General features: G+C 48.3%; 1 protein-coding gene across 4 annotated transcripts; it reads right to left on the reverse strand.

Annotated features, from left to right (window-relative positions):
* Window positions 1-8,391: 8,391 nt before the first annotated feature.
* On the reverse strand, window positions 8,392-25,409 carry RBFA (ribosome binding factor A). 4 transcript variants are annotated; one of them, XR_006338205.1, is made up of 8 exons: window positions 25,188-25,408; window positions 22,516-22,558; window positions 20,324-20,500; window positions 19,763-19,875; window positions 16,754-16,838; window positions 11,985-12,058; window positions 10,530-10,843; window positions 8,392-10,308 (listed from the first exon to the last, which is right to left on the reverse strand). XR_006338205.1 is itself a non-coding variant. In XM_043889572.1 (8 exons), the coding sequence occupies exons 1-7, from the start codon at window positions 25,310-25,312 to the stop codon at window positions 10,582-10,584; spliced, it is 879 nt and encodes a 292-aa protein (XP_043745507.1). In that variant the 5' UTR covers window positions 25,313-25,409; the 3' UTR covers window positions 8,392-10,308; window positions 10,536-10,581. The 4 variants fall into 4 exon arrangements, 2 of the variants coding, with proteins under 2 accessions (XP_043745507.1, XP_043745506.1); XR_006338204.1 differs by having other exon boundaries at window positions 10,452-10,843; XM_043889572.1 differs by having other exon boundaries at window positions 10,536-10,843; window positions 25,188-25,409.
* Window positions 25,410-26,525: the final 1,116 nt, after the last annotated feature.

Below are 26,525 nucleotides of genomic sequence, written 5' to 3' on the forward strand. Positions count from 1 at the left end.
AGGTAGACTCTCCAAGCATCCACATCCCAGAGACCTGATCTGGAGGTGCATTCTTGACAGAGTGGCAACCTGAAGTCAGAAGGACAAGTCAGCACAAGTGGGTCAAGGCAGCAAGTGGTGGTGAGGGGAGATGATTGCAGGCAGTGGGAACAGCCCTGCGAAGTCCTTCCCTTCACTGTACTTCCAGTCTGTCCTCCAACCGTTTCTTTCTGCTTCTCAGGTTCCCCAGAATTATGTCTCACAAGCTGTTTTAATCAAATTAATCCTGCCTTAATGGAGAAATAGCAAAACATTGGGAATTTCTGATCTCCCAGTGGTATTTTTAAGTTTTTTATTAGAAGAGAGATATAAGTATTTTTAGGGGGGAAAAGTCATCATTTAAAAATTGGTTTACACATACTTATTCCCAAACTGAAAAATAAATCATCATAAAAGGTAGTGAAGGGGAAGAAGAATTAATATATAATTTTCAAAAAGCATAGAGATAGATGAGGAAACAGCAACTCAGAGAGATTAAGTAGGTATCTGAACTCACACTCCCAACTGCGTACAGAGACAGGCCTTCCAACTCTTCATTCTTGGTCTTCCCATTTTTCTGCACGAGTGACCACAGGTATCGATAACCACCCATGAACATCTGAACCCGCAAGAAAAGCACTGCATAGCCTCACCCACCTCCCACCTGAGCCAGCAAATTTGCATTAAAGGCTTCTAAACCTCTTTTCTGGTCATCTTTTTCCTCCATATCTAATTTAGCTTCACTTTCCGAGTTTTGCACAAGTTCAGAGCCATCAACAGACGACACTGGGACTTCATCTACCAAGCCATTTCTCTGTGTTCTCCCCACTGTGACTGAAACAGCTTTTACGGCTGGACATGCCTCTCTACTCCTGCCTTTGTCGCTGTCTTTTCTTTCATGAAGTGCTGGTTCCAAACGGCTGAAAATGGAGGTGATTTTTGTTCATTTACATATCAGAACATGCTCTGAGTTTCTTTTAAAGAGCCATGGGAAAAAATGATTTCCAAATTGTTTAGAGGAAAAGTTTATGTTTGCATTATAAAATAAAACCTCAGTGAAGCTCACTTTGAGAACTCACTCTGAACCCCAACAAAGCGGATGGCTCTCCAGGGGACATACTCAGGTTCTCAAGCACTCTGCGGGTGCAAATGAAATAGCAGGCAGTTAAGGAAGCTTTGAAAGCAGACATTTACAAAAATTCAAACTATATATTCTATATGGAAAACAAAACAGTATAATACCTAACTCAGAATTTCTCCTTTATCAAAATTGTCATCTTAATAAATTTCACTCTTTTCCTGTAAAGGCAGAATGCTCATCATTCTTCTAATAGGCTCGAGGCTTAAAACTTAGCCTTTAAGATAAAAGCAATTTCCTCATATCTATCTCCAACATTAAGTGCATCACACACAAGCTTGTCTGCACAGTGCAGTATGTTTACATGTGCTCTCTATTCATTTCTTTTTGCTTCCTTATTGGTTTCTTCCTGTCCTTCTCTTTTGGGTTTTACTGTCCTTTATCTAACTCAAATTGTAAAGTCAGAAGTAAAATTTCTGTCTGGCCTTGCCCTGCTACACTGCTAATGCTCAGAAATCATAAATGGGAACCAGTACTGTCTGCCCAGTGGATGGTCTAGGTTTGCACTAACTCTTGGCCATCCTGGGGTACAGCTGCACCCCCTATGATAGCTGCAGGAGGTGAGGATCAGCTACCAACTGAGCCCTGTTTTGATGTTCTGATAATACTGACCTCCAGCTTTCAGAGGGGTCTCCGTGGTCCCAGGAGTCATAGCCACTGTCAACAGCAGTCCCTGGTTTTCCTGCCCCTCCCTCCAAGCCCAGACAGACGCCCACCAGGGCCCCTCCCTGGTCTCCCCCATTAAAATAACAAGCAACCCAGCTTAAAAATCAGCAAAGGACCCCAACAGACATTTTTCCAGAGAAGACACACACGTAACCAACAGGCACCTGAGAAGATGCTCAGTGTCACTAGTCACGAGAGAAATGCAAACTAAACTGAGATGTCACCTCCGTACCTGTCAGATTTCGGCTACTGTCAAAAAGACAGTAACAACTGTTGGTGAGGATGTGAAGAACAGGGAACTCTCATGGACTGCTGGTCAGAATGTAAATTGGTGCAGCCTATATGGAAATTCTTTCTAAAATTGAAAACAGAACCACCATAAGATCCAGCAGTCTCTCTGGAGGAATTCAGAAGGTGAGTTGAGTGGAGGGCTCCTGGCTTGTGGTTCTCAGACCGAGAGAAGGAAATGGATGTTTTGTTTGCAATCGTCAGTTCAGAAGAGACCACAGCACCCGGTCCTCCGGCGAGTTCCCTGCCAGGGCGAAAGATGCAGTCCCTTCAAAGTCGCTCAGGAGTCTGGCCCGAGCACCAGAGACTGGGATCACACCTGCCGTGTTCTAGCAGGCGGTCCAGTCCCGCAACGCAGGAAACCATTTTCTAGATTTTCTTTTAAACAAGGAACGTTCTGCTTTACAAGCTTGCAGAAGAACGTTGAGCGCTTTTCCTGCCGACAGTCGGTGGAGCGAGCGGGACCCGGCCTGGCAGGAACTGCGACCTGGCGCGCGAGAAACCGGGATAAGGTTCCCCGCCGGCTGCCCGCCGCCTCCGGTCCCGGGTCAGAGACGCCTCTTCCCGACGACCCCCCCTCCCCGCCCCCAACCCTCTCCAGGCTAAAGGGAAGCTCTGCTCCCGGCTCAAAGCAGCTGGAGGTGCTTCCCGAGACGTAGAGACCCGTGTCCCCGCCGGCACCGGGGTTTGCGCGGGACCCTCGGAGGAGCCTGCCCGCGGCCTGGGGAGGGGGAAGCCGGGGTCGCCCGCGCCGGTGTCCAGCGCACCGGGCGGGGCCGGCAGCGGCTCCCACTCGGCCGGGGGAGCCAGCACACAGCCCCCGCGCCCGCGCGAGCTCCAGGCCGGCGCTGCAGGTGGAAAGAGCAGGATGAGGAGCTGGGGCGAAGCTCTCCCACTTGGCTCGGCGGCTGGAGTGGTTTCCTCCTCAGACCTCGGAGCCGACCAGGCTTCACGGTTCCGCCCTTCAATCCAGTTGCACTGCGACCCCCGCCCGGGGCGCGGGAGAGTGTGGACGGCCGCCAGGCCGCGGGCAGACCCTGTCCTGAGAGCCGAGCGGGGCGCGAGCCGCGGGGCGGGCGCACCCGGCCGGCAGCGCCTCCTCGCGCAAGACCCGGCGCTGCCTGGGCGCCGGGCGGCGGGGCGGCCGGGGCTGCCCCTCCGACCCAGACGCGACACGGAGGTCCGCGCGCGTCTCCAGGCCCCGAGCCCGGGTCGCGACGCAGGTGTGTCTCGGTCACTCCGCGGCGGCACGCGCCGCCCCGAGCCGGCCTTTGGCGCCCACGGGGCTCCGGTCCACGTGTGCGGCGGGGAGACGCGCGACCCCCGGGGAGCAGCGGGGAAGGGCGAAGGGCGGTGCCGGGGGGATCCTCCCGGAGATGCTCGGTGGATCACAGCGCGTGCACCCGGGCCGGCAGCGCCGTGTCCCCGAGGAGCTCCATAGATAACGCAGACGCTCGGGCCTCAGGCCTGTGACCCCAGAGAGGTGGTCGGCCGCGTCCGGTGTTACCGAACCCCGGCGTATACACTGAGGCTTGGGAACGGCTGACCTACCTGACGAAGTAACAGACGCTGATGGAGTTCCTTAGCTTGAGACGCCTGGACTCAGCCCCCGTTTCCGCAGCAGTTTCGCAGAGAAAGAGTTCACCGACGTGCTCACGAGGCCGGTTCGAGGGTTTCATTAGGTCAGCTCTTGCCAGCTTCTCGTGATTAGCGTGGACGCCAGGCGTCTTCTGGGGGCTCCGGCAGCCGCCAGGGGCGGACTGTCCCGCAGAACCCGAGCGGGCTTCAGCGTCTGGGGTGGGGGGCTGCCTGCTGCCTTCTCGGGGCACTAAGCAGCCGCCGGCAGGAGCCGGCTTGGCCTGTTTCCCTGTTTGTAAGATAAGGACTGAGCGTGCAAGCCCGCGCCTTTCTGCGCCCCTCCGCTCCCCTCTCACCGCCCCGCCCCCGCCGCCTTTTTCCATCCCTAAATTGCTCCACTGCGCCCGCCTCACTGCCCCGGGACACACGCTCCTGTCGCATGCTGGAAAGGACCCCAGAGACAAAAGGAAGGCAACAACCCTATAGGTAGCCAGAAAATAGCCTGCCCACCGGGGCACCTGCAGGTCAGGTGTGTAAAAGGATGCGCAGTTCCCAACTGAAGGCTCCCTCTTCCCATGATGGGCTCCGCTCCGCAGATAAGGGCGGTGCAGCAGAGGTTAGGACCGCTGCTTCTGGCTGTACCATTTACCTTCTCAACAGTGTGCAAGTGTTCACGTTTCTCCACATCGTCACCAACACTTGTAATTTTTTTTAACAGTAGCCATCCTAATGGATGAGTTGGTATCTTGTAGTTTTTTTTTCTTTTTGACACCATGTAATTATTTTGAAAAGCTATTTTTTACATGATCAAGTCTTCATTCCTTTTTGTTTTTAGAAGGAATGCCCTTCATTTTTTGTTTCCTTCTTTTGTGGCAAGGGTATACCTTATATGTTTTTGCTTTTTAATATTTATTGAAATTTAATTTGTGGTCTTAAAGTGAAGTCGCTCAGTTGTGTCCGACTTTTTGCGACCCTATGGGCTGTAGCCTACCAGGCTCCTTTGTCCATGGAATTTTCCAGGCAAGAGTACTGGAGTGGGTTGCCATTTCCTTCTCCATACCTTGTAGTTTTATTATTCAGCATTTCCCTAATGATTAGTGCTGTTGAGCATTCTTTTTATATAACCATATAACTAGTCATTTGTACATCTCTGGAGAGAATTCTACTTAAGTTCCTTCACCTGTTTTTGAATTGTGTTTTGTTGTCACTTGTGTTGTAAGCATTATCTATTCTAGATTTTAATTCCTTATCAGACATATGATTTGCAAGTATTATCTCCCAGTCTGTGGATTGCCTTTTTATCTCATTGATAGTGTCTTGGCACAAAAGATTCTCACCAAGTCCAACTTGCCTATGTTTCCTTTTGTTGCCTATGCCTTGTGTGTAATATCCAAGAAATCATTGCCAAATTGAGTGTTTTGAAGCTCTAGTCCTATGTATTCTTTTAAAAGTTTTAGTGTTAAGTCTTTATGTGGCTTGTGGGGTCTTAGTTCCTCAACCAGGGGTTGAAACCATGCCTTTGGCAATGGAAGCATGGAGTCCCGATCACTGGGCTGCCAGAGAATTCTCTATATTGCTAAGTCTTACATTTAGGTCTCTGATACAGCTGACCTGTCTCCTGAGAAATATATGCTGGTCAAGAAGTAAGTTAGAACCAGATGGGGAACAACAGACCAGCTCAAAATTGGGAAAGGAGTACTATAAGACTGTATATTGTCACCCTGCTTATTTAACTTACACACAGAGTACATCAAGAGAAATGCCAGAATGGATGAATCACAAGCTGGAATCAATATTGCCAGGAGAAATACCAACAACTTCAGACATGCAGATAATAACACTCTATTGGCAGCAAGTGAAGAGCAACTAAAGAGCCTCTTGATGAGGGTGAAAAAAGACAGTGAAAACGCTGGCTTGAAACTCAACATTCAAAAAAAAAAAAAAAACCACAACACCGTGGCATCCAGTCCCATCACTTCAGGGCAAATAGAAGGGGAAAAAGTGAGAGATGTTATTTTCTTGACCTCCAAAATCATTGTGGTGATTGCAGCCATGAAATTAAGATTCTTGCTCCTTGAAAGGAAAGTTGTGACAAACCTAGACAACATAATAAAGAGCAGAGACATCACTTTGACAACAAAGGTTCATAGAGTCAAAGCTATGGTTTTTCCAGTAGTCAAGTAAAGATGTGAGTTGGACCACAAAGCAGCCTCAGAGCTGAAGAACTGACGCTTTCATACTGTGGTGCTAGATTCTTGAAAGTCCCTTGGACAGCAAGGAGCTCAAACCAGTTGATCCTAAAGGAAATCAACCCTGAATGTTCACCAGGACTGATGCTGAATCCTCAATACTTTGGCCACCAGATGCAAAGAGCTGACTCATTGGAAAAGACTCTGATGCTGGGACAGATTGAAGGCAGGAGGAGAAGAGAGCGGCAGAGGTTGAGACAGTTAGATAGCATCACTGACTCAATGGATATGAATTTGAGCAAACTCTGGGAGATAGTGGACAGAGGAGACTGGTGTGCTGCAACCCATGGGGTTGCAAGAGCTGGACATGACTTAGCAACTAAACAAAATGTCCAACTTCTTCCTTTTTTTTTTTTTTCCTGTATTGGTCATGACACTTGGTATGCAGGATCTTAGTTCCCTGACCAGGGATTGAACCCTTGCCCCCTGCATGTAAGTATGGAGTCTTAACCACAGGACTGCCAAAGAAGTCCTCCACCTTCACACTTTGGCATGTGGCGTCTAGCTCTCCCAGCATCATTTACTGAGACTTCCCTTTCTCCACCAAACAATCTTAGCACCTTTGTCAAAAATCACCTGGCTATTTATGTGATGGTTCATTCCTGGGCTCTCTATTCTAGTCCATTGGTCTATATGTCTGTCTTAAAGCCAATAGCACAGTTTTGATTACTGTTGTTTTTGCAGTAAGTTTTCAAAATGGAAAATGAGTCATCCAGTTTAATTCCTTTTTCAGAATTGTGCTGGCTGCTCAGAATCCCTTGAGATTCCTTATGAAATTTAGTATGAGCTTGAAAAAAAAAAAAATCAAGATTTTGACAGTGACTGCACTGGTCTGTAGAGTGCTTTGAGTAATACTGTTTTCATAAGTCTTCTAATCAGTTAATTTCTTTCAGCATGTTTTGTAGTTTTCATTGTACAAGTCTTTCTCATTTATGCTTAACTCCTAAGTATTTCTCTTTTTTGGCAGTATTGTAAATATAATTATTGTAATATCAGGTCTTGGGTTTTTTTTTTTTGCCATACCATATGGCTTGTGGGATCTTAGTTCTTCAACCATGAATTGAACCTAGGCTCCAGCAGCAAAAGTGCAGAGTCCTAACCACTAGACTGTCAGGCAATACCCTGTAATCACTTTCAGGTCACTCATTGCTCATGTATAGAAACGTGACAGCTTTTTCTGTGCTTTTAATCTTGCTACTTTGCAGGGCTCATTTATTAGATCTAACAGCTTTTCTTTGGTGTGGTATCTTTAAGATAGTCTACGTATAAGACCATATCATCTGCAAATAGATCATTTACTTTTCCGTCTCTAATTTGTAGGCCTTTTCTTTTCCCTGACTAATTGCTCTGGCTAGAACTTTCAGGACTATGTTGAATAGAAACGGTTTAAACAGGCAGGCATCTTTGTCTTGCTGCTGACCTTAGATGAAAAGCTTCTGGTCTTTCACCACTGGGTGTTGTTTGCTGTGGATTTTCTCGTATAGATTTTACATTAAGGCAGTTTCCTTCTATTCCTACTTTGTTGAGTGTTTTTTCATTACAGGTGTTGAATTTTATCTTTTTTTTTTTTTGGCATCTTTTCAGATCATGTGGTTTTTCCTATCACTTTGTTGATGTGGCATGTAACACTGATGACTTTCATGTGTTGAACTTTTGCATTCCAGGGCTATATCTCACTTGGTCATGGTGTTTAATCCTCTTGATATGCTGCTGAATCCTGTTCGCTAATATTCTGTTGATGATTTTCACATCAGTGCTCATAAAGGATACTGGATTTCACTTTTCTTTGTTGTGTGTGTGGTTTTGGTGTTGGAGTTCTACTGGCCTTCTAGAATAATTTGGTAAGTGTTCTCTCCTCATTTTGGGGGGAGAATAGTTAGCATACTTTTATGAGCTCTGTTAACATGGACAGCCCTGCCAGGCTTTGTTACATGCCTAGAATTCAGGCAGGATTTCACAATGACTTTTCTTACTTCTCAGTGGTTCTTCCTCCACTTTTGCTTTTCTGGTCACTAAAACACACACACCCCATGCTGGTGACCTTGTGACCAAGATTCATGTGTATCTGATGTAATCTGCTTTGAAGACAGTTGAGCATGGGAGCCAGATGGGGACAGTGACTCCTCCTGAGCCTCCTTGGTCCCAGTAACATGTGATGCAGGCATCCAGCCTGCAAGACAGTTTGCAATTTGTGGGCCCGAGTAGGGACCAACATCTGGAGCTCAACTTCCGCAAATGGAAGGGCCAGTCTACACAACACGGACGCCAACACCACACCAACCTTGATGATGTGTTTGGTTGCTCTTTATGCAGCTCACAGCCCACCCAGAACACCCATTACCTACAGGGGCCTCTCCCCACTGCACTTCACTGACTCATTTCTGCGGAACCCGCATCAAGTGCTTCTCTAAAGCCAGTGCATGGGCCATCTGCACAGAGTGGAGACACAGGGGATTTTATGTTTGGGGCTGAGTGAAGAGGCTTTATTGAACATTTCAGAGTTCCTTCCTGTACATATTCTTCACAGAGCAGCTTACTTTAATAAGCTGGATCTAATAATGTCACAGTTCATGTTGAAAGGTGCTATGCATTAGTCAGTCTGAAAATGAAAACAATGCAGCAAGGACCTGCATTCTATAAAACTGGGAACCGATATGCAGAGCGAAATGAAATAGTGTAGGGTGCAAGTTTTACCTTCAGCTACTGAAAACTCTGAGGTCTTCAAACACTGGTGAGACTACCTGCGTGCATTCCAGAGGGTAAAGTGAGACACTGAAGGGCTGACTCAGAGCTGCTGCTCACACAGCATGTCCAGCAAAGCTCCTGGTTAGACCAAGCTGCGTTTTCTCAGGGAAAGAAGTGGAGTCCAGGCTGCTGCTGCTGGGATGTTGCTAGAGGAGCCCGGAGCTGCCATCCCCGGGAAACGTGACAGCACCTCCCTTCTGTCCTCTGCACCTGGGGCACAGAATTAGTCCTGACACCATACACGGCTGTTCTAAGAAGGAAAACAACAAGATTCCTCTCACCAAGACTCAGAGCTGCAGGAAGCAGGGCCCAGCGGCAGGAAGGCTACTAAGAGCCTTGCACTGAGACAATGCACTGAGTGTATGTGTGTGAGAGTTGGGTGGGCTACAAAGAGGAGGGGTGTGTGTGTGTGTGTGCACTCTCTCACACTGAGACACTGTGCTGAGTGTGTGTCTGAATGTGTCTGACTGTGAGAGATGGGAGGACTACAAAGGGAAGGTGCCCTGAGGTCTAGGGAAACTTGCTGCCATCCTGCTGGTCGTGGCCAGTTTGGGGCTATCTCTGCTGCAGGGCAGGGCTTCCTCCCAACAGAAGCTACAGCAGAAGACACAGCTTTCCTTCAACACAAAGGCTACAGCAGCACCATGAACTTTCAGGTAGAACTGAGACGGCATTTCTCCAGCCTCCAAGGGCACGTGTGTGAGCTCTGGTTCCAGCCTGGCAAGACAGGAGCACCAGAAACACCCCAGAGGCACCCACAGTCCTTCAAGGCAGGCGCTCCCAAGTCTGCCACCTCACCGCTCGTTAGAGCAGGTCCAGTGCACATTCTCACACTGGCCAGTCCTCCCTCCAGACATCTCTGGTCTGGAGAAGGGGCTGTGTGAGCACCCACCTTCCTAAGGAAACACCCGCACAGGTACCTGCACCCCTCCAGGGCAGCGTCACACACGCACCACCCCCACAGCCATGTGCCCAGAGAGGGTACCCACGTGGCTGGCCTGTGTCCCAGGACGCTTGCTTTCCCTCCAGTGGGGGCTGCATCCCTGTCGGGTACTGCACCTCGTCCCAGGTGCTGACAGGGAACGGAGCATCCAGGCCATGCCACTGCTGCTGGGACACGGGCAACCTTCCCAAGACAGGTTACAAGAAGGGGGATCACACGCCCTGAAAGCCACGCTACAAACGTCCCTGCTCTATCTCAGCAGGAGTCCTTCTCCAGTCGTCTGACTGGGTTGGTATTTTCAGTATTTTCAGCATTTTCAGTACTTCAAGGCTGACACCTGGTGAGTTGAGATGCCCCAAATTTAGGACACTTTCTCTGTGTCAGACTCAATGATTATTTCCTAATGAGGCTCATCTAAGACATGCATTCTCTTTGGAAGTCACAGCACAGAATCTCACACTCAGAAGAACTCGTCAGCAACTCAGGGCCAGGACTGACATCTCCATCAAAAGGCACTAAAGTGGGGCTAACCCAACTGCAGAGAGGACAGCCGTTTACAGTCCAAGGTGAATGAAGCAGGCAAAGCAGTGCATCTGTGAACAGAGGCCACCTGTGCATCCCAGGACTCGAGTGTCCGCGTGTCCAGGAAGACCAGGGGAGCACAGCAGCCACAGATCTGCGGGCTGTGGAGAAACCAGTGAGTGAGCAAACGTGCACACGTGGAGGCCTGACCGCTCACCATCCACCAAGAGGGTTTACACCCTTCCCACAGGCCTCCCCCGCAGCACTGCACAAAGGGTGCAGACGGCACTGAGTGCCCACACACCCGGAGCCAGGTCATGATCCACTGCCTTCTGATCCTTTCTCTCCACCTCAGTTCCTGCTCTGCTTCTTGGAGCCCCACCCGTACCCTGGGGCGCGCTCCTCAGGAGGCCCCTCAGTCGTCCAGGGGCTTGTCACTCCCCACCCTGCAGATAGTTCTTGGGAGAGAGGTCATCGTCCACGTGGGGCTTGGCCTTCCTCCTCCTCATCTGCTTCATCAGGTCAGCCATATGCTCTGGCCACAGGTGCCCCGCACTCCTGTGCCCTTGCTCTCTTCTCCTCTTGTACTCCAGGATCTGCTTGTTGAGTGCCTCATGGTCAATCCCACACAGGTTGAAGTGTGCAGCAGAGCCCACGGTATCACTTGGCAAAGCCACATCCAGGGCCTCGGGGTCGCTGGGGGAGAAGGGGAGTTGTCACACCAGGCACAAATATCACATGGCGTACAAACACTGTTAGCCCCCTGCCCACACACCGCGCTGCCGCCTCTCTAATAGAACTGTGGAGCCAGCACAAAGCAGGGTTTGGTCCAGTGGTCTCCAGTCTAGCACTTCTTGACCAGCACCCCTGGAGCCTGTATGTGGCTCAGGCCACCATGCTTCTGATGCAGACATTCTGGGCTAACATCAAGTGTATTTTCATGGCTTCCCCACTTAAACATGGCTAGTGCACTAGGCTAGTTAAACAGAATCATGGGGAGCTGGTCCTTAGTTACCTGATGAACCAAAAGAGAAGACAAGTCTATTCTGAGGGCAAAACCAGAGCAATCCTCACAAAACCCCAATTTGGCCACAGCACGCCCCTCACTCTCAGATCTGAAAGGGCTCCACACCCACAGGCGCTCCACCTGTCTCTCCCAGGTCTGCTCCTCACTGAGCTGGAACTCGGGACTCACTGCCACTCGGGGCTTCTGACCTAGCTCAGGGGTCCAAGTGTTACCCCCCACCCCCTGGCAGGCTGGCTCCTATAGGCCCTGGCCCCTGAGGCCCTGATGGTACCCAAGTGATGCTCACATAGCTGATCTAAGGATCAGGCTAGACACCCGGTGTAGCTGTTCCCTCACCTGAAACAGGTACCCCTCCACACCCCGAATCCTCACATCACCTTCTCAGAGGCCTATCCTGATATTCACTGCTTCCTAGCAAGACGCAGGCTCCAAAGACCTGCCATTTGTTCACAGCATTCCCTAAGCATTAGAACAGGCCTGCTAGGAGCAGGCACTCGACATAAATGCACAAGGGAACGGTGAGGATGGGCTGCAACCACCAGCACTCAGCGTCCAGGCCCCAGCACTTCTGGTGGGCCCGGAGGCCCTCCTGACACCTCCCCGAGGTGCTGGGTAATTGGCCGGGCTGCCACTGTGGACTGCCATGGGCCAACACTGGGTTGGGCCTTAGGTCAAGACCCTAGAGCATAAAGCAGGGCCCACCCCCACACACTGGGCTGGGGGCAGGCAGGACTGTGCAGCGGTTGTGGAAACCAGAAAGTCCATAACTGTGTGTGCCCAAATCAAAAACACATGTCCACATGTTACCACCTGAAGTCACTTTGCACAAAGTCTTCTTTTTCATCCTGGGGTCCAAAATCAGCAATTGCCAGTAGCCGATCAATCTGAAACGCAACAGACAGTGGGTTACCAGAGAGCTGTGCTTCTCCACTGCTTGCACCCGAGAGGGGCGCCAGCAGACTGTGAGTATCAGGCCACCCAGAGCCACGGCCACCTCAGGGCCCAGCCGTGTGACAGGGCTCCCTCCCTGACACTGCCCACGCCCGCAATCTTAGTTACACTTGTTCTGATAATGAACCAAGACTTCTCAAAAAACTATACTTAAAGCGTGTAAATGTTAGTCAAATTTACAAAGGAACCAGTTAAATATTAGTTGAATTACTGACACTTACTGGTTTCTAATGAGGTTCAGTAAAATGCTTCAATTTTGCCATAGAATTTGCTTGGGGGAAAGAACCCCCCAGCATGGCTATGTGGGAGTCACAAAGCCCAGCATTTGACTCCAGCTCTGTAGGGTGTGAGGGGCCAAGACTGGAGATGTACTCTGCTCCTCAGCAGGGCCCAGCAAGGTCCCGCCACCTTCACCTGCCTGCTCTGATGCCGCCAGGTCCTCCCACCAGGGCTGTGCACGGAGACCTGACCTCCTACTTCAGTACAAGCCCAGCCAGCCTGACCAACAACCGGGTCCCGACATCCACACGAAGTCATCATCAACAAGTGACGCTATTAAAACCACAAGGTGAGAAGAGGCAGAACTGGACACGAGCCAGTCCACAGAAAACCCAGGAACAGGATGATGATGCTACATCGAGGACAAACTGGCCTCCTTGAGTTAAAACTGGGAGTTAACTCACATTCCTGATGGCCAACGGTGCTGAGCATCTGAGTATGCACACTGGCAGAACCAGTAGTTTTGCTGAATTACCTAGGCTTCAGTTTGGACATAGTTGATACCAGCCTCTTTCAAACATCCAGACCTGTGACCTGAAGACTGCATTCTATCCTGAGAATGCAAAGTAAGCTGTTCAAACTGGAGCAGTAGCAACTACTTGCAACTTTTGTTGCAACAATATTAGACAGAAATAAACTGACAGAAGACTCCAAGTTTCATCGAGAACTAATTTCAAATTTCTGTGTCTATCCAAGCTGCTTACCAATGGAGGATTTTAAATCTTAAAAATGTACAGAGTCTGAAAAACTCTGCTCTGACTTAGCCAGGAGAAGCAGTGACCATGCCCTTGACAATCACCTGCCCAAATGAGAAACCTACTCTGGTTCAGCCTTTACTCCAAACTACAGTGAGACAGAGTGCAGGATAATGCGTCCAGCCATGGCCTGACCTTCCCTTGGCGGCTCCACGTGCAGGACCCGCCATCACCATGTGACCCTTCAGAACTTCCCTTGGGCACATGTGGTAGGACAGACAGGCCTGAAGTGGACAAAGCCCCCCCTAGAGACACACAAGCATACAGGTGGGAGCACGTCCTCCCTCTAATGACTTTTCTGGAAAGGAACCCACACAGCCAGGGAGCACCTTGCAGCCATGACATCTTCCTCCACAGAGAGTGGGACGAGTCACGATTTAGCGAGAGCAGGGAGCCCACCCTCCAGGACAGACTGGGCTCCTCCCGCAGCCCTGCACGGGGACTCCTGCTGGGTTCTGCACACCACAGCCCAAACCCTGCCTGGGCTGACAAGTGGCTCTGCATCTTCACTCCTGCTCCCCTTCTAGCGAGGAAGCCACACACCCACGAGGCTATTATCCAAATAGTGTTTCCAGTATAGGTGTATGATGAAAAATGAGAAACAACAATGTACAACCGGATCTTTCTTCCTCTGTGGACCTACGCACTACCTAGTCTTACAGTGAACACGCCACCAAATCCTCCTGCAGTGCTGCTGGCTTCTTCAGTGAACCTGTGCGAGTGTAAGACGCCTTAATAACCAAGGAACTACCACCAGATGAAAAATGCATGTATGTAATAAAAGCTATATATAACAAACCCACAGCAAGCATCACCCTCAATGGTGAAAAATTGAAAGCATTTCCCCTGAAATCAGGAACAAGACAAGGGTGCCCACTCTCACCACTACTATTCAACATAGTGTTGGAAGTTTTGGCCACAGCAATCAGAGCAGAAAAAGAAGTAAAAGGAATCCAGATAGGAAAAGAAGAAGTGAAACTCTCACTGTTTGCAGATGACATGATCCTCTACATAGAAAACCCTAAAGACTCTACCAGAAAATTACTAGAGCTAATCAATGAATATAGTAAAGTTGCAGGATATAAAATTAACACACAGAAATCCCTTGCATTCCTATACACTAACAATGAAAAAACAGAAAGAGAAATTAAGGAAACAATACCATTCACCATTGCAACAAAAAAAATAAAATACTTAGGAGTATATCTACCTAAAGAAACAAAAGACCTATACATAGAAAACTATAAAACACTGATGAAAGAAATCAAAGAGGACACAAACAGATGGAGAAACATACCGTGTTCATGGATTGGAAGAATCAATATTGTCAAAATGGCTATTCTACCCAAAGCAATCTATAGATTCAATGCAATCCCTATCAAGCTACCAACGGTATTTTTCACAGAACTAGACCAAAGAATTTCACAATTTGTATGGAAATACAAAAAAACTCGAATAGCCAAAGTAATCTTGAGAAAGAAGAATGGAACTGGAGGAATCAACCTGCCTGACTTCAGACTCTACTACAAAGCCACAGTCATCAAGACAGTATGGTACTGGCACAAAGACAGAAATATAGATCAATGGAACAGAAAAGAAAGCCCAGAGATAAATCCACGAACCTATGGACACCTTATCTTTGACAAAGGAGGCAAGGATATACAATGGAAAAAAGACCACCTCTTTAACAAGTGGTGCTGGGAAAACTGGTCAACCACTTGTAAAAGAATGAAACTAGAACACTTTCTAACACCATACACAAAAATAAACTCAAAATGGATTAAAGATCTAAATGTAAGAACAGAAACTATAAAACTCCTAGAGGAGAACATAGGCAAAACACTCTCCGACATGAATCACAGCAGGATCCTCTATGACCCACCTCCCAGAATATTGGAAATAAAAGCAAAACTAAACAAATGGGACCTAATGAAACTTAAAAGCTTTTGCACAACAAAGGAAACTATAAGTAAGGTGAAAAGACAGCCCTCAGATTGGGAGAAAATAATAGCAAATGAAGCAACAGACAAAGGATTAATCTCAAAAATATACAAGCAACTCCTGCAGCTCAATTCCAGAAAAATAAATGACCCAATCAAAAAATGGGCCAAAGAACTAAACAGAGATTTCTCCAAAGAAGACATACAGATGGCTAACAAACACATGAAAAGATGCTCAACATCACTCATTATCAGAGAAATGCAAATCAAAACCACAATGAGGTACCATTACACGCCAGTCAGGATGGCTGCTATCCAAAAGTCTACAAGCAATAAATGCTGGAGAGGGTGTGGAGAAAAGGGAACCCTCTTACACTGTTGGTGGGAATGCAAACTAGTACAGCCACTATGGAAAACAGTGTGGAGATTTCTTAAAAAACTGGAAATAGAACTGCCATATGACCCAGCAATCCCACTCCTGGGCATACACACCAAGGAAACCAGATCTGAAAGAGACGTGCACCCCAATGTTCATCGCAGCACTGTTTATAATAGCCAGGACATGGAAGCAACCTAGATGCCCATCAGCAGATGAATGGATAAGGAAGCTGTGGTACATATACACCATGGAATATTACTCAGCCGTTAAAAAGAATGAATTCGAATGAATTCAAATCAGTTCTAATGAGATGGATGAAACTGGAGCCCATTATACAGAGTGAAGTAAGCCAGAAAGATAAAGATAAAGAACATTACAGCATACTAACACATATATATGGAATTTAGAAAGATGGTAATGATAACCCTATATGCAAAACAGAAAAAGAGACACAGAAGTACAGAACAGACTTTTGAACTCTGTGGGAGGTGAGGGTGGGATGTTTCGAAAGAACAGCATGTATATTATCTATAGTGAAACAGATCACCAGCCCAGGTGGGATGCATGAGACAAGTGCTCGGGCCTGGTGCACTGGGAAGACCCAGAGGAATCGGGTGGAGAGGGAGGTGGGAGGGGGGATTGGGATGGGGAATACATGTAACTCCATGGCTGATTCATGTCAATGTATGACAAAACCCACTGAAATGTTGTGAAGTAATTAGCCTCCAACTAATAAAAAAAAAAAAAGAATTCAAAAAAAATTTAAAAAATTAAAAAAAAAATAAAAGAACAAAAGCTGAAAAAAAGAAAGAAAAATGCATGTATGTTAACAGGGTTTTAACCTCTAAAACCTGTATGGAAAACAAGGAAAACAACTATGAAACAATGACAGTTCCAGGACAGAACGTAAGTGTGTCAGCCTTGATGGTGTAAAGTAACCACAGACAGACTGAAACTCAGGGAAGTGAGAGGAGGCGGCACGCTCAGGGGGCAGCTCCGACTGCATCACATTTATATTCAAACTACAACCACGGGGTTATAGTTTTGAGGGTGATTCTGACGAGCATCAAAAAATTAAAGCTATGCAATGTGGCTTCCTCTGGGAAACTGGGGTGAGGACAGGGACACAGGAGCCCTACTTTTCATTTGTACCTTTCCAAATATTACCTTTTAAAATCTGTACACAGGATTCTTTTGAATATTTAAAACTTAAAAGTAAAACCGTATGCATACAAAAGTTGACACAGTAAAGACACAATTATGTAAAAGCCTTACCTCCATCACAGCTGCATATTTTTTGTCCTGAACGAACACTATGGGCGGCACATTCCTCAGGGTCTGCTGAGACATCAGAAGATGCCTGGAGAGAAAATAAGGTTTGAGCAGTTGAAGTGACATCTGGCGGAGGGATGCCAGAAACAGAAATGTCATCTCACAAAGAGGTGAGACGTGAGTTTTGTTCATCACAGTATTCGAGGATGAAAAATCTTCCTTAGCCAACTGCCACATTTCAATAGGGATATAAAATGCATTATCACAACTGTTTTTAACGCTCTAAATGCAGCTTTTGAGACCCTTATCAAGTCTGCCGTGAACTTGGGAAGGCCTGCGGGTGTCACCGCCAGCGTCCACCCCTCCATTCACGGGCACCAGCAGCGGCTCCACAGAAGGGTGGCCACCAGCCCACCACCACCAGACGCCAGACACAGAGACACTGCTGGGACACACAAGCACAGCTGCTCAGCGACAGAACTGATACACAGTCATGCGGATTTACACTAAAGCCTGGTGATCCAAAGAGGTGGGAAACATTCTGTTCAACTGACTTTTCTGATTGCTGCTGCTGTTTAGTCGCTTTAGTCGTGTCCGACTATTTGCGACCCCACGGACTGTAGCCCACCAGGCTCCTCTGCCCATGGGATTCTCCAGGCAAGAATACTGGAGTGGGTTGCCATGCCCTCCTCCAGGGGATCTTCCCGACTCAGGGATCAAACCCATGTCTCCTGCATTGCAGGTGATTCTTCACCACTGAGCTACCAAGAAAGCCCCACTTTTCTGATTACCTAAAAGCTAATAAGAAAACCATGCTGTTATCTCAACACTTGTTGGAAATCTCTCATTTTCTTGTTTCTGAGAGTGACGAGCACTCTGACGCCCAGCTTCAGAGACCACAACACTGTGAGGGATGCAGAGCAGCTGAGCAAGCACACAGGAGAACACCAGACCTGCAGGACCCTGCTCTCAGCATCTACCACCTCGCCTTCTAAAAAGGAAGCGTGGGGCTTCCCTGGGGTCCAGGGGTCAAGAACCCGGGGACGCAGGTTCAATCCCTGGACCAGGAAGAGCCCACACCCCATGGGGCAACTAAGCCCGTGAGCCCCAACTACAGAGCCTGTGCTCCGGAGCCCATGCTCTGTGACGAGAGTCACCCCTGCTCCCCACGACTGGAGAAAGCCTGTGTGCAGCATCGAAGACCCAGAGCAGCCAAAAATAAATAAAAACTTTAAGAAGAAAAATGGAAGCCTGCTGTACAGTGGAGGCAGGAGGCCCAGGGAGAAAGAGAAGAAGGAAGGAGAAAGCCCAGTTCTGAGGTTTTCCGCGTTTTAAAGACTGAGGAGAAAACTGATTAACTTTTTTCCTACCACCCAGCTCAGTGGTTCTCACTGAGACAATTTTTGGTCTCAGAACCCCCTTTATACTCTTAACAATTACTGAGGACACCAAAGACCTTTTGTTTATGTGGGTTACATCAATCAACATTTAACACATTAGAAAGTGAAGCTGAAAAATATAAAAATATGTATTCATTAATTGATTCAAATAACAGCTGTATTTTAAATGAGACTAAGAAGAGTGACACTGCTTGCTGCTGCTGCTAAGTCGCTGCAGTCGCGTCCGACTCTGTGCGACCCCACAGACAGCAGCCCACCAGGCTCCCCGTCCCTGGGATTCTCCAGGCAAGAACACTGGAGTGGGTTGCCATTTCCTTCTCCAATGCATGAACGTGAAAAGTGAAACTGAAGTCGCTCAGTCGTGTCTGACTCTTAGCGGCTCCATGGACTACAGCCCACCAGGCTACTCAGTCCAAGGGACTTTCCAGGCAAGAGTACTGGAGTGGGTTGCCATTGCCTTCTCCTGACACTGCTTACACGGTTTCAAATTTCTTTAAAACCCAGCATAATGGAAGTCAAGTAGTTTCTCACCTCTGTATCTGCATTCAATCTGTCCTACTATTTTGCTTAAAAAAGAAGGAAATGTAAGCTCTCGGATCTGTAACTGAAAAAGGAAGAGTATGTGAACAGCCCTTCAGAAAGGTGTCGACGTTCTCTGATGCTACATAGAATCTCAACGAAAGTGGTTTATTTAAGGCTGCAATGTGGAATCTGAAACCAGAGGGATGGACAGGTCACTCTCGGTACATTAAAATCCTGTGATCCTCTTGCCTTCTGAATTGACCTTTCCCCATTGGTGATTTTGTAACATCACACATTGGTATTTTTCCGAAAATACTGATTTACTAAGTTACACAGATTTTCAGAATTGATGATGCACTCTACAATATATCATCTCCAATCTCATCAAAAGGGTCTTATGAACTGCAAAGCTGTCAAACTCACAGTAGTGGGTACAGGCTTTCTCAAATTCTCATTTTCACCAAAAGCTTGAATTTTATCACTGGTAACAAACATGGTCAGTTGTTTTCTTGAAGCGACACGTTCACTTTACTCACTTTGGAGAAAATGTCTGTCAGATACCTACATCTTAATAACCACAGTTGGTTCACTTGTTCTTCCAAGTGAAAAATGTGTATTCTGGATCACAATCAGCAACCACAATATTTTTCCAAGACAACCACCAGGACTTCATCCACACTTTCCACCACAGATACTAAAAAGATGTGCCCAAGGGTCAGATTTAATAAAGGGAGTAACTTCTGCTTATTCACCAAGCATATTCTTAATGAAGCTGGCAGTTGATTACCGTGAGTATATGCTGACGCCACAGTGATGACCAGGACATCCTCGGTGCAAACGTCCACACAGCGAGAAAGGAAAACCACACCTCACCATGAAAACAGCTCTTACCTCAGGAACGTCCCCCGACAAAGGACCTCGGGGGTCCCCAGGGACCCAGGACCCACTTAGGGAACCACTGACCTGGCTTGTGGCTTATATGAAGATGTGAATTCTGTTCTGAAATTCAAGAAAACACTTCCCAAATTTTTCTTAAAAGCAAAAATGGTAAACACACTGGCCGGCAGGCAGGGTCAGGCAGACGGCTCACCTCATGTGCGCAGCACTTCTCCGCAGGATGGCCTCCGTGTGTGCGTTCTGAGCCTCAGAGAGGGTCGTCCTCCAGAAGACGCGGCAGGCGGAGAAGTCTGAAGTCAGAGAGACCTGAGCTCCCCCACCCCCGCCCCAAATCTCTGTCAGTTCACCTGGGCTCTCGTGGACAGAGAGTGTCAGCAGAGAGGCACTAACCCAAGGGCAGTCCCAGCTTTGTCCCCATCGCTAGCGCCCAGCGCCCTGACCTGACTCCAGCCCCCACCCCGCCCCAGAAGCGCCTCAGTGCCCTCTGCCCTCCCTGGGGTGAACCCACTCCACCCTGAGGGTGCAGACGGCAGGAGCCAGCTCTCCGTCCTTACCCGGAGAGGAAGGCACATGGGCCACCACTCATCTGACCCAGGTCTTCCTCTGATGGCCCATCTCACCCCCGGCAGAGCACCGGGTGCTATCTGAACCTGCCCCCCATGCCTTCCTCCCAACACCTCAAGGCACACACCGAGCCTCCCTCCTGCCTCTCCCAATGCCAGGCGCGTGATAGGGTGCAAGGCCCCTTGGCTACCTTGCAGAGCTCCACGTTCAGGTCACACAACTCCTGGCTCACTTCCGGGGTGCACAGCATGTCTGTGAGCGCTTTGTAGAGGAGACCGTTCAGGGCCCTCAGGCGCACCTGGTCTTCCTTCCGGGTTCTCCGAGAGGTGCACTTCGTCAGGAACTCCAACTGGGATGACTTGTGGGTCTCCATCAAGAAGAAAGGCCAACATTACACAAAGGCCAACATGACATCTGTACATGAACCTTACTGACAACAAGGGTCACCCTCAGTCACCTTGGCTTTTATATATACTTCATTTTACAGACCTGGACCTGTCTAGATTTTACCTAGTATCCCTTCAAAATTAAAAGCAGGTCAAGTACATATATATTTCCAAGAAAATTCTTAGTGAAATGTAATCCACATACCATAAAATTCTCCCTCTTAAAACGTACAATTCAGTGGTTTCCAGTATCAGTTCAGTTGCTCAGTTGTGTCCGACTCTGCAACCCCCATGGACTGCAGCACGCCAAGCTTCCCTGTACACCACCAATTCCTCAAGCTCACTCAATCATCAAGTCGGTGATGCCATCCAACAACCTCATCCTCTCGTTCCCTTCTCCTCCTGCCTTCAGTCTTTCCCATCATCAGGGTCTTTTCCAATGAGTCGGTTCTTCACATCACGTGGCCAAAGTATTGAAGTGTCAGATTCAGTCCTTTCAATTAATACTCAGGACTTATCTCCTTTAGGATGGACTGGTTGGATCTCCTTGCAGTCCAAGGGACTCTGAAGAGTCTTATCCAACACCACAGTTCAAAGGCATCAATTCTTCGGTGCTCAGCTTTCTTTACAGTCCAGCTCTCACATCCATACACAACTATTGGAAAAACCATAGCTTTGACTACACTGACCTTTGTTGGCAAAGTAATGTCTATGCTTTTTAATATGCTGTCTAGGTTTGTCATAGCTTTTCTTCCAAGGAGCAAGCATCTTTTAATTTCATGGCTGCAATCACCATCTGCAGTTATTTTTGAGCCCCCAAAAATAAAGTCTGTCACTGTTTCCCCATCTATTTGCCATGAAGTGATGAGACCAGATGCCATGATCTTTTTTTGAATGTTGAGTTTTAAGCCAGCTTTTTTACTCTACTCTTTCACTTTCATCAAGAAGCTCTTTAGTTCCTCTTTGCTTTCTGCCATAAGGGTGGTGTCATCTGTATATCTGAGGTTATTGATATTTCTCCTACCAATCTTGATTCCAGCTTGTGCTTCATCCAGCCTGGCATTTCGCATGATGTACTCTGTATAGAAGGTAAATAAGCAAGGTGACAATATACAGCCTTGATGTACTCCTTTCCCAATTTGGAACCAGTTTGTTATTCCTTGTCCAGTTCTAACTGCTGCTTCTTGATGTGCACGCAGATTTCTCAGGAGGCAGGTAAGGTGGTCCCATCTCTTTAACCAGTTTGTTGTGATCCACACAGCCAAAGGCTTTAGTGTACTCAGTGAAGTAGGAGGTTTCTAGTATACACAGTTTTTTTTTTTTTCTTTTTTTTTTTTCACAGTTTTTTTTTTTTCTAAAAGGAACCATTCGTTACATACACTTCCATGATACACATACAATATATTTCAGAAATACTGCAGACTATTACAGACTTTTACAGACTATTACAATATTACCTTCCAGAGTATTACAATAAAGCAGATATCACAATACAATGAGTCACATGAATTTTCTGGATTCCCGAAGCATATAAGTTATGTCTGCACTATAGTGTAGTCTATTAAGTGTGCAGTAGCAGTGTATCTAAAGACAATATACACGCCTTAACTGAAAACACTTTTTTGCTAAAACATGCTGACGCTGACCTGCCAAAGCAGGGATACCACAGACCTCAATCCGTAAAAAGTATGTAGGAAATGCAACACAAGGAGTGCCTGCATACCTATACATATCTGTGTTACACACACACACACACAACCTGAATGGATGTCACCATGTTAGAATCTGGTAACAGATACGACATTCTGGAAAACTGTGGTGTAATTTTTTTAAAGGTCAAATCCCCACGTTAGCAGCGTACGTACGCAGGCTCACCCCTCCAGACCCTGCTCCCTCCCGTACTGATGCAGACGGCCCACAGGCTGGAGTGCTGCCCGGGGCAGGGCCTCCTGCCCTCCGAGATCCCAAAGTGCTCGTCACTGCTCCTCCTACTTACCAAGTGAGAGCCCAAGGAAGGACCTTCATACCAGAACTTCTTCCTGTAGAAGAAAGTGAGAACTCTGCTGGATACAATGGCAAGCTGGGTAAGAAACAGTTATAAATGCTAACCGCAGGTTATGATATCACAGCTGTTTCTAAAGGGCTAAGCCTGGACATACAGACTAAGTTCCTGGGGTTCTAAAAGATTTAGATATCCACCTGACAGCAGCATGGGTTTTCAGGGAGGGACGGAAGGCAGTTTTAATTCAGCTCCAAGTTTTACCTAAGTCTACTTCTAGTCCTAAAGATGGAGAAAGGGGATCTTAAAAACACACCTACCGCACACATTTCCTACTCAACAAAGCTGCTGCCTGGGATCTGGTTAACAACTGACACCCTCACACACTGACAGCTAGGTCAGCAGAAGGCGGATGGGAGAGCCAGTCTCCTGACTGCTGCAGACAAGCAAGGGAGGGGGGTGAGGACCATCCAGGCGCCAGCAGATTAGAGATGGAGGTCAGCAGGAACTCAAGTTCCACTTTTTACAGCTACAGGTGGTGACATGGAGAAACATTTATAGATAAGCATACACCCCTGACTTAACCTGAACACATATTGTTTTCACTTTGTCAGCTGAATGGGTATAAAAGACAAATACCCCAGTAGCAATGACATACTCAGCTCCAGATCATGGTTCTGATGCCAGTGTCCAGTGAAGGAACCAGGCAGAGCTCCTTGGAGAAATGGCTGGTTCTAGTGCTGAGGCATTCTGTAGTGCCATAAAGTAAAGAAATGCTAATAAATTTCTTTAAACGTAAAAAACTACTTCAAGGGTTTCCCCGGTAGTCTACTGGTTAAGAATCTGCCTGCCAACACAGGGGACACAGGTTTGATCCCTGATCCTGGAAGATCCCACATGCCACAGAGCAACTAAGCTACTGAGCCCACAGGTCCTAGAGCCTGTGCCCTGCAATGAGAAGCTGCTCACTGCAGCTAGAGAGTAGCCCCCTCTCCCCACAACTAAAGAAAGCCTGTGGGCAGCAACAAAGACCCAGTACAACCAATAAATAAATAAAATAAAATAAAAACTACTTCAAAACCCCTAACAATGAAGTATGTCAAAGGAACACAGAAGCCACCTGAAAGAGCTACCAATGGTCAAAGCTGGAACAACTGGAGCAAAATTAAGTAGTAATGGGTTCTAACCCATGGGTGCATACTGATAGGAATTAACAAATGGAGAAAAAGAGACACATGTTCCATCAAAAGTCTCAATAATTCATGAACCTAACTCACACTACTCCTTATGTGTGAGCGGCATACAGTGACTTCCCTGCAAAGATGACAGCACGGAATCAGAGCGGGGGAGGTAACTTTACCTCAAGTGGATAAACTTGACAGACACAAAGGACCCTAGTCAGTGATCAAGACCAGCATCAACAGGGATAAACATCATGTATGTGTTCATATGGTGTGATGATGTGATGAAAATGTCACTTTACATGTATCATCTTCCCCCCAAACCAAGACCCCAGTATAATCAAGAGAAAATCATCACACCAGTACCAACAGAGAGGTATTCTACAAATATCTAACCAGTGCTCCTCAAACTGTGGAGGTCATCAAGCACCAACAGTTGGAGAAACTGACACAGGTGAAGAGGAACCTAAAAAGATGTCCCTGGATAGGATACCGAAACAGAAAAAGGACAGCAGAAAACGAAGGAAAGGTGCATAAAGCTCAGACTTTAGTTAATAATAATGTATCAGTGCTGGTTCATCGACTGTAACACATATGCCAAACCAATATAAGAGATTAATATAGGGGAAACTGTGCTCATGTGGGAACTCTACTCATCTTTGCCAATCTAAAACTTTTTTAAAGTGTATTAAAACAAAACATATACATATATACACTTACACATATCTACAATAGAATCAAAATGATGTGGAAATTAACATAATTTATTATACTTATCTCTTATCACAGCAAAACATATCCTATTTTTTTAATTCCTCAAATTAACCTCACAGAGAAAGCATTAAGGTGGAAAGGCAATTCTTACATATTTTTCTTATTTCCCTGTGATGAAACTGCTCTCCCGTAAAAACGCTTCTAATAACAAGAATCACCATCCCTCGGTGTCTGTAAGGAACTGCTTCCAAGATCCCACAAACACCAAAACTCGAGGATGCCCAACGCGTTGTGTTTGCTCATAAACTCCGCGCATCCTCCCGGACACACTAAGTCATCGCCAGGTTACTTACCATACCTAATACCATGTAAATACTACCAAAACAGTTGCCAGCAAGGCAAGTTCAGGTTCTGTTTTTTAGAACTTCGTGGAATTTCTTCTGAACATTTTCAATCCAAGGTTGGTTGAATCCGACGATTTGAAACCTCGGACCCATGGTGGAATGTAAACATCACTTGGCTTTAAAAGTTCACTTTGCTTTTAGCAGACTTAAAATCATCACAACTACAGTTGTGTAGTAAAGTACAGAAAAAAGGCAGGGTGGAAAAACCGCAAACGGCAGCCGTGACGGGTGGACTTTCACCCGCGGAGACTACGCTCACAGACTTGGCTGCGCGCTCGGGCGCCAGCTAGCGCCCAGGCGGAGCCCCCACCCTTGAGGACCCCGGCCCGGGCCACCGCCCAACGCCCTCCACCCCACTCGGGAACATTACTTGGTTTTCGAAGCAAATTTCTTGAGTAGGTTCTTGCCACAGGACACAGGCGAGCTGTGCAGACCTCGGACACCACTCAGGAGCCCCAGATGGAGCCCCGGCCGCCACCTGAGAGCGGCCCACATGTTTGCTCAGCGACTACGGACAAATGGCGACGCAAGGCGGGGCGACGGTGACAAGGAGACGTGGGGCGGGGCAAAGCCAGAGGGGGAGACCTTGGCGGGGAGACGTCGGCAGGAAGACAAACGCGGCGGGGCCGTGAGCAGGGAATGGGCGGGGCCCCAGGAGAAGTACAGCGGAGGGAAGCGGGGCGGGGCGACGTGTGGGGCGGGGCTACGTTTGCGCGGCGTGGGCAAAGGTGACGTTGCCACGGAGACGTAGAGCGGAGCGACGCTGAGCGGTGCGCTGTGCGCGGTAGGATACTTTGACGGGGCGTGGGTGTGGGTGGGGTAACGTTGCCAAGGAGACGGGGAGAGGAGAGCACGGGGCCGAGCGAGTGTAGGCGGGGCTATATGACGAGAAGTCGGTGGGGCGTCGTTGCCCAGGAGACGTGGGGCGGAGCGATACGGGGCGGGGCGACGTGGGGGCGGAACTACGTTAAAGAGGCGTGGGCGGAGCGTCGTTGCCAAGGAGACGGAGTCGCGAGACGCGTTGCAACGCTGACGTAATTTGGCGTGGGCGGGGCGACGTTGCCAAGGAGACACTCAGGCGAGCGACGCTGGGCTCGGTGACGGTAACTGTGACGTGTCGTGGAGCGAAATGGAAGGGGAGACGTGGGGCGGGGCGAAGCGAGACTGGGCGATGTATAGGGCGGGGCTATGTAGACTGGCTGACTGGCGTTACTACGGAGACGTGGAGCGTCACCACTCGGGGCGGGGCGACGTAAGGCTTTGAGGCGACGTGGGGCGGGAAGACGCGTTAGGGGAACCAGTGAAGAGGCTCTGGGCCAAGTGCTGGGCATGCTGATAGTCACCGGGAGACTGGGCGGGGCGCAAGGGCGCGGCGGTATCTGGGGACAAGTAGACGGGCTCTGAGGCGGCCGAGCGGAGGCACTTGCGGGGAGGGGCGGGGCTGAGCGTGAGCAGGCGTGTGCAGTCACGCGTCGTTAGGCGAGTGGGCCGAGCCGGGTGGGGGACCGTGCACCGTAGGTTGGGCGGGGCGCCTGTGGGTGGGGCCAGATATCAAGGTGCTGAGCGGAGCGCCACGACATAACCTGAGGAGCAGACGAGCCACGACCCCGCTGTTCTTCCATCGAGTGCCGCGTTAGCTGGACTTTGCTGCTGGGGAAGCGCGCAAAACACCCGGAGGCGGAGACTGCAGAGCGAGGAATACACTTTA

Source organism: Cervus elaphus, chromosome 27, assembly GCF_910594005.1.
Source record: "Cervus elaphus chromosome 27, mCerEla1.1, whole genome shotgun sequence".
In the NCBI taxonomy this organism is placed as follows: Eukaryota; Metazoa; Chordata; class Mammalia; order Artiodactyla; family Cervidae; genus Cervus; species Cervus elaphus.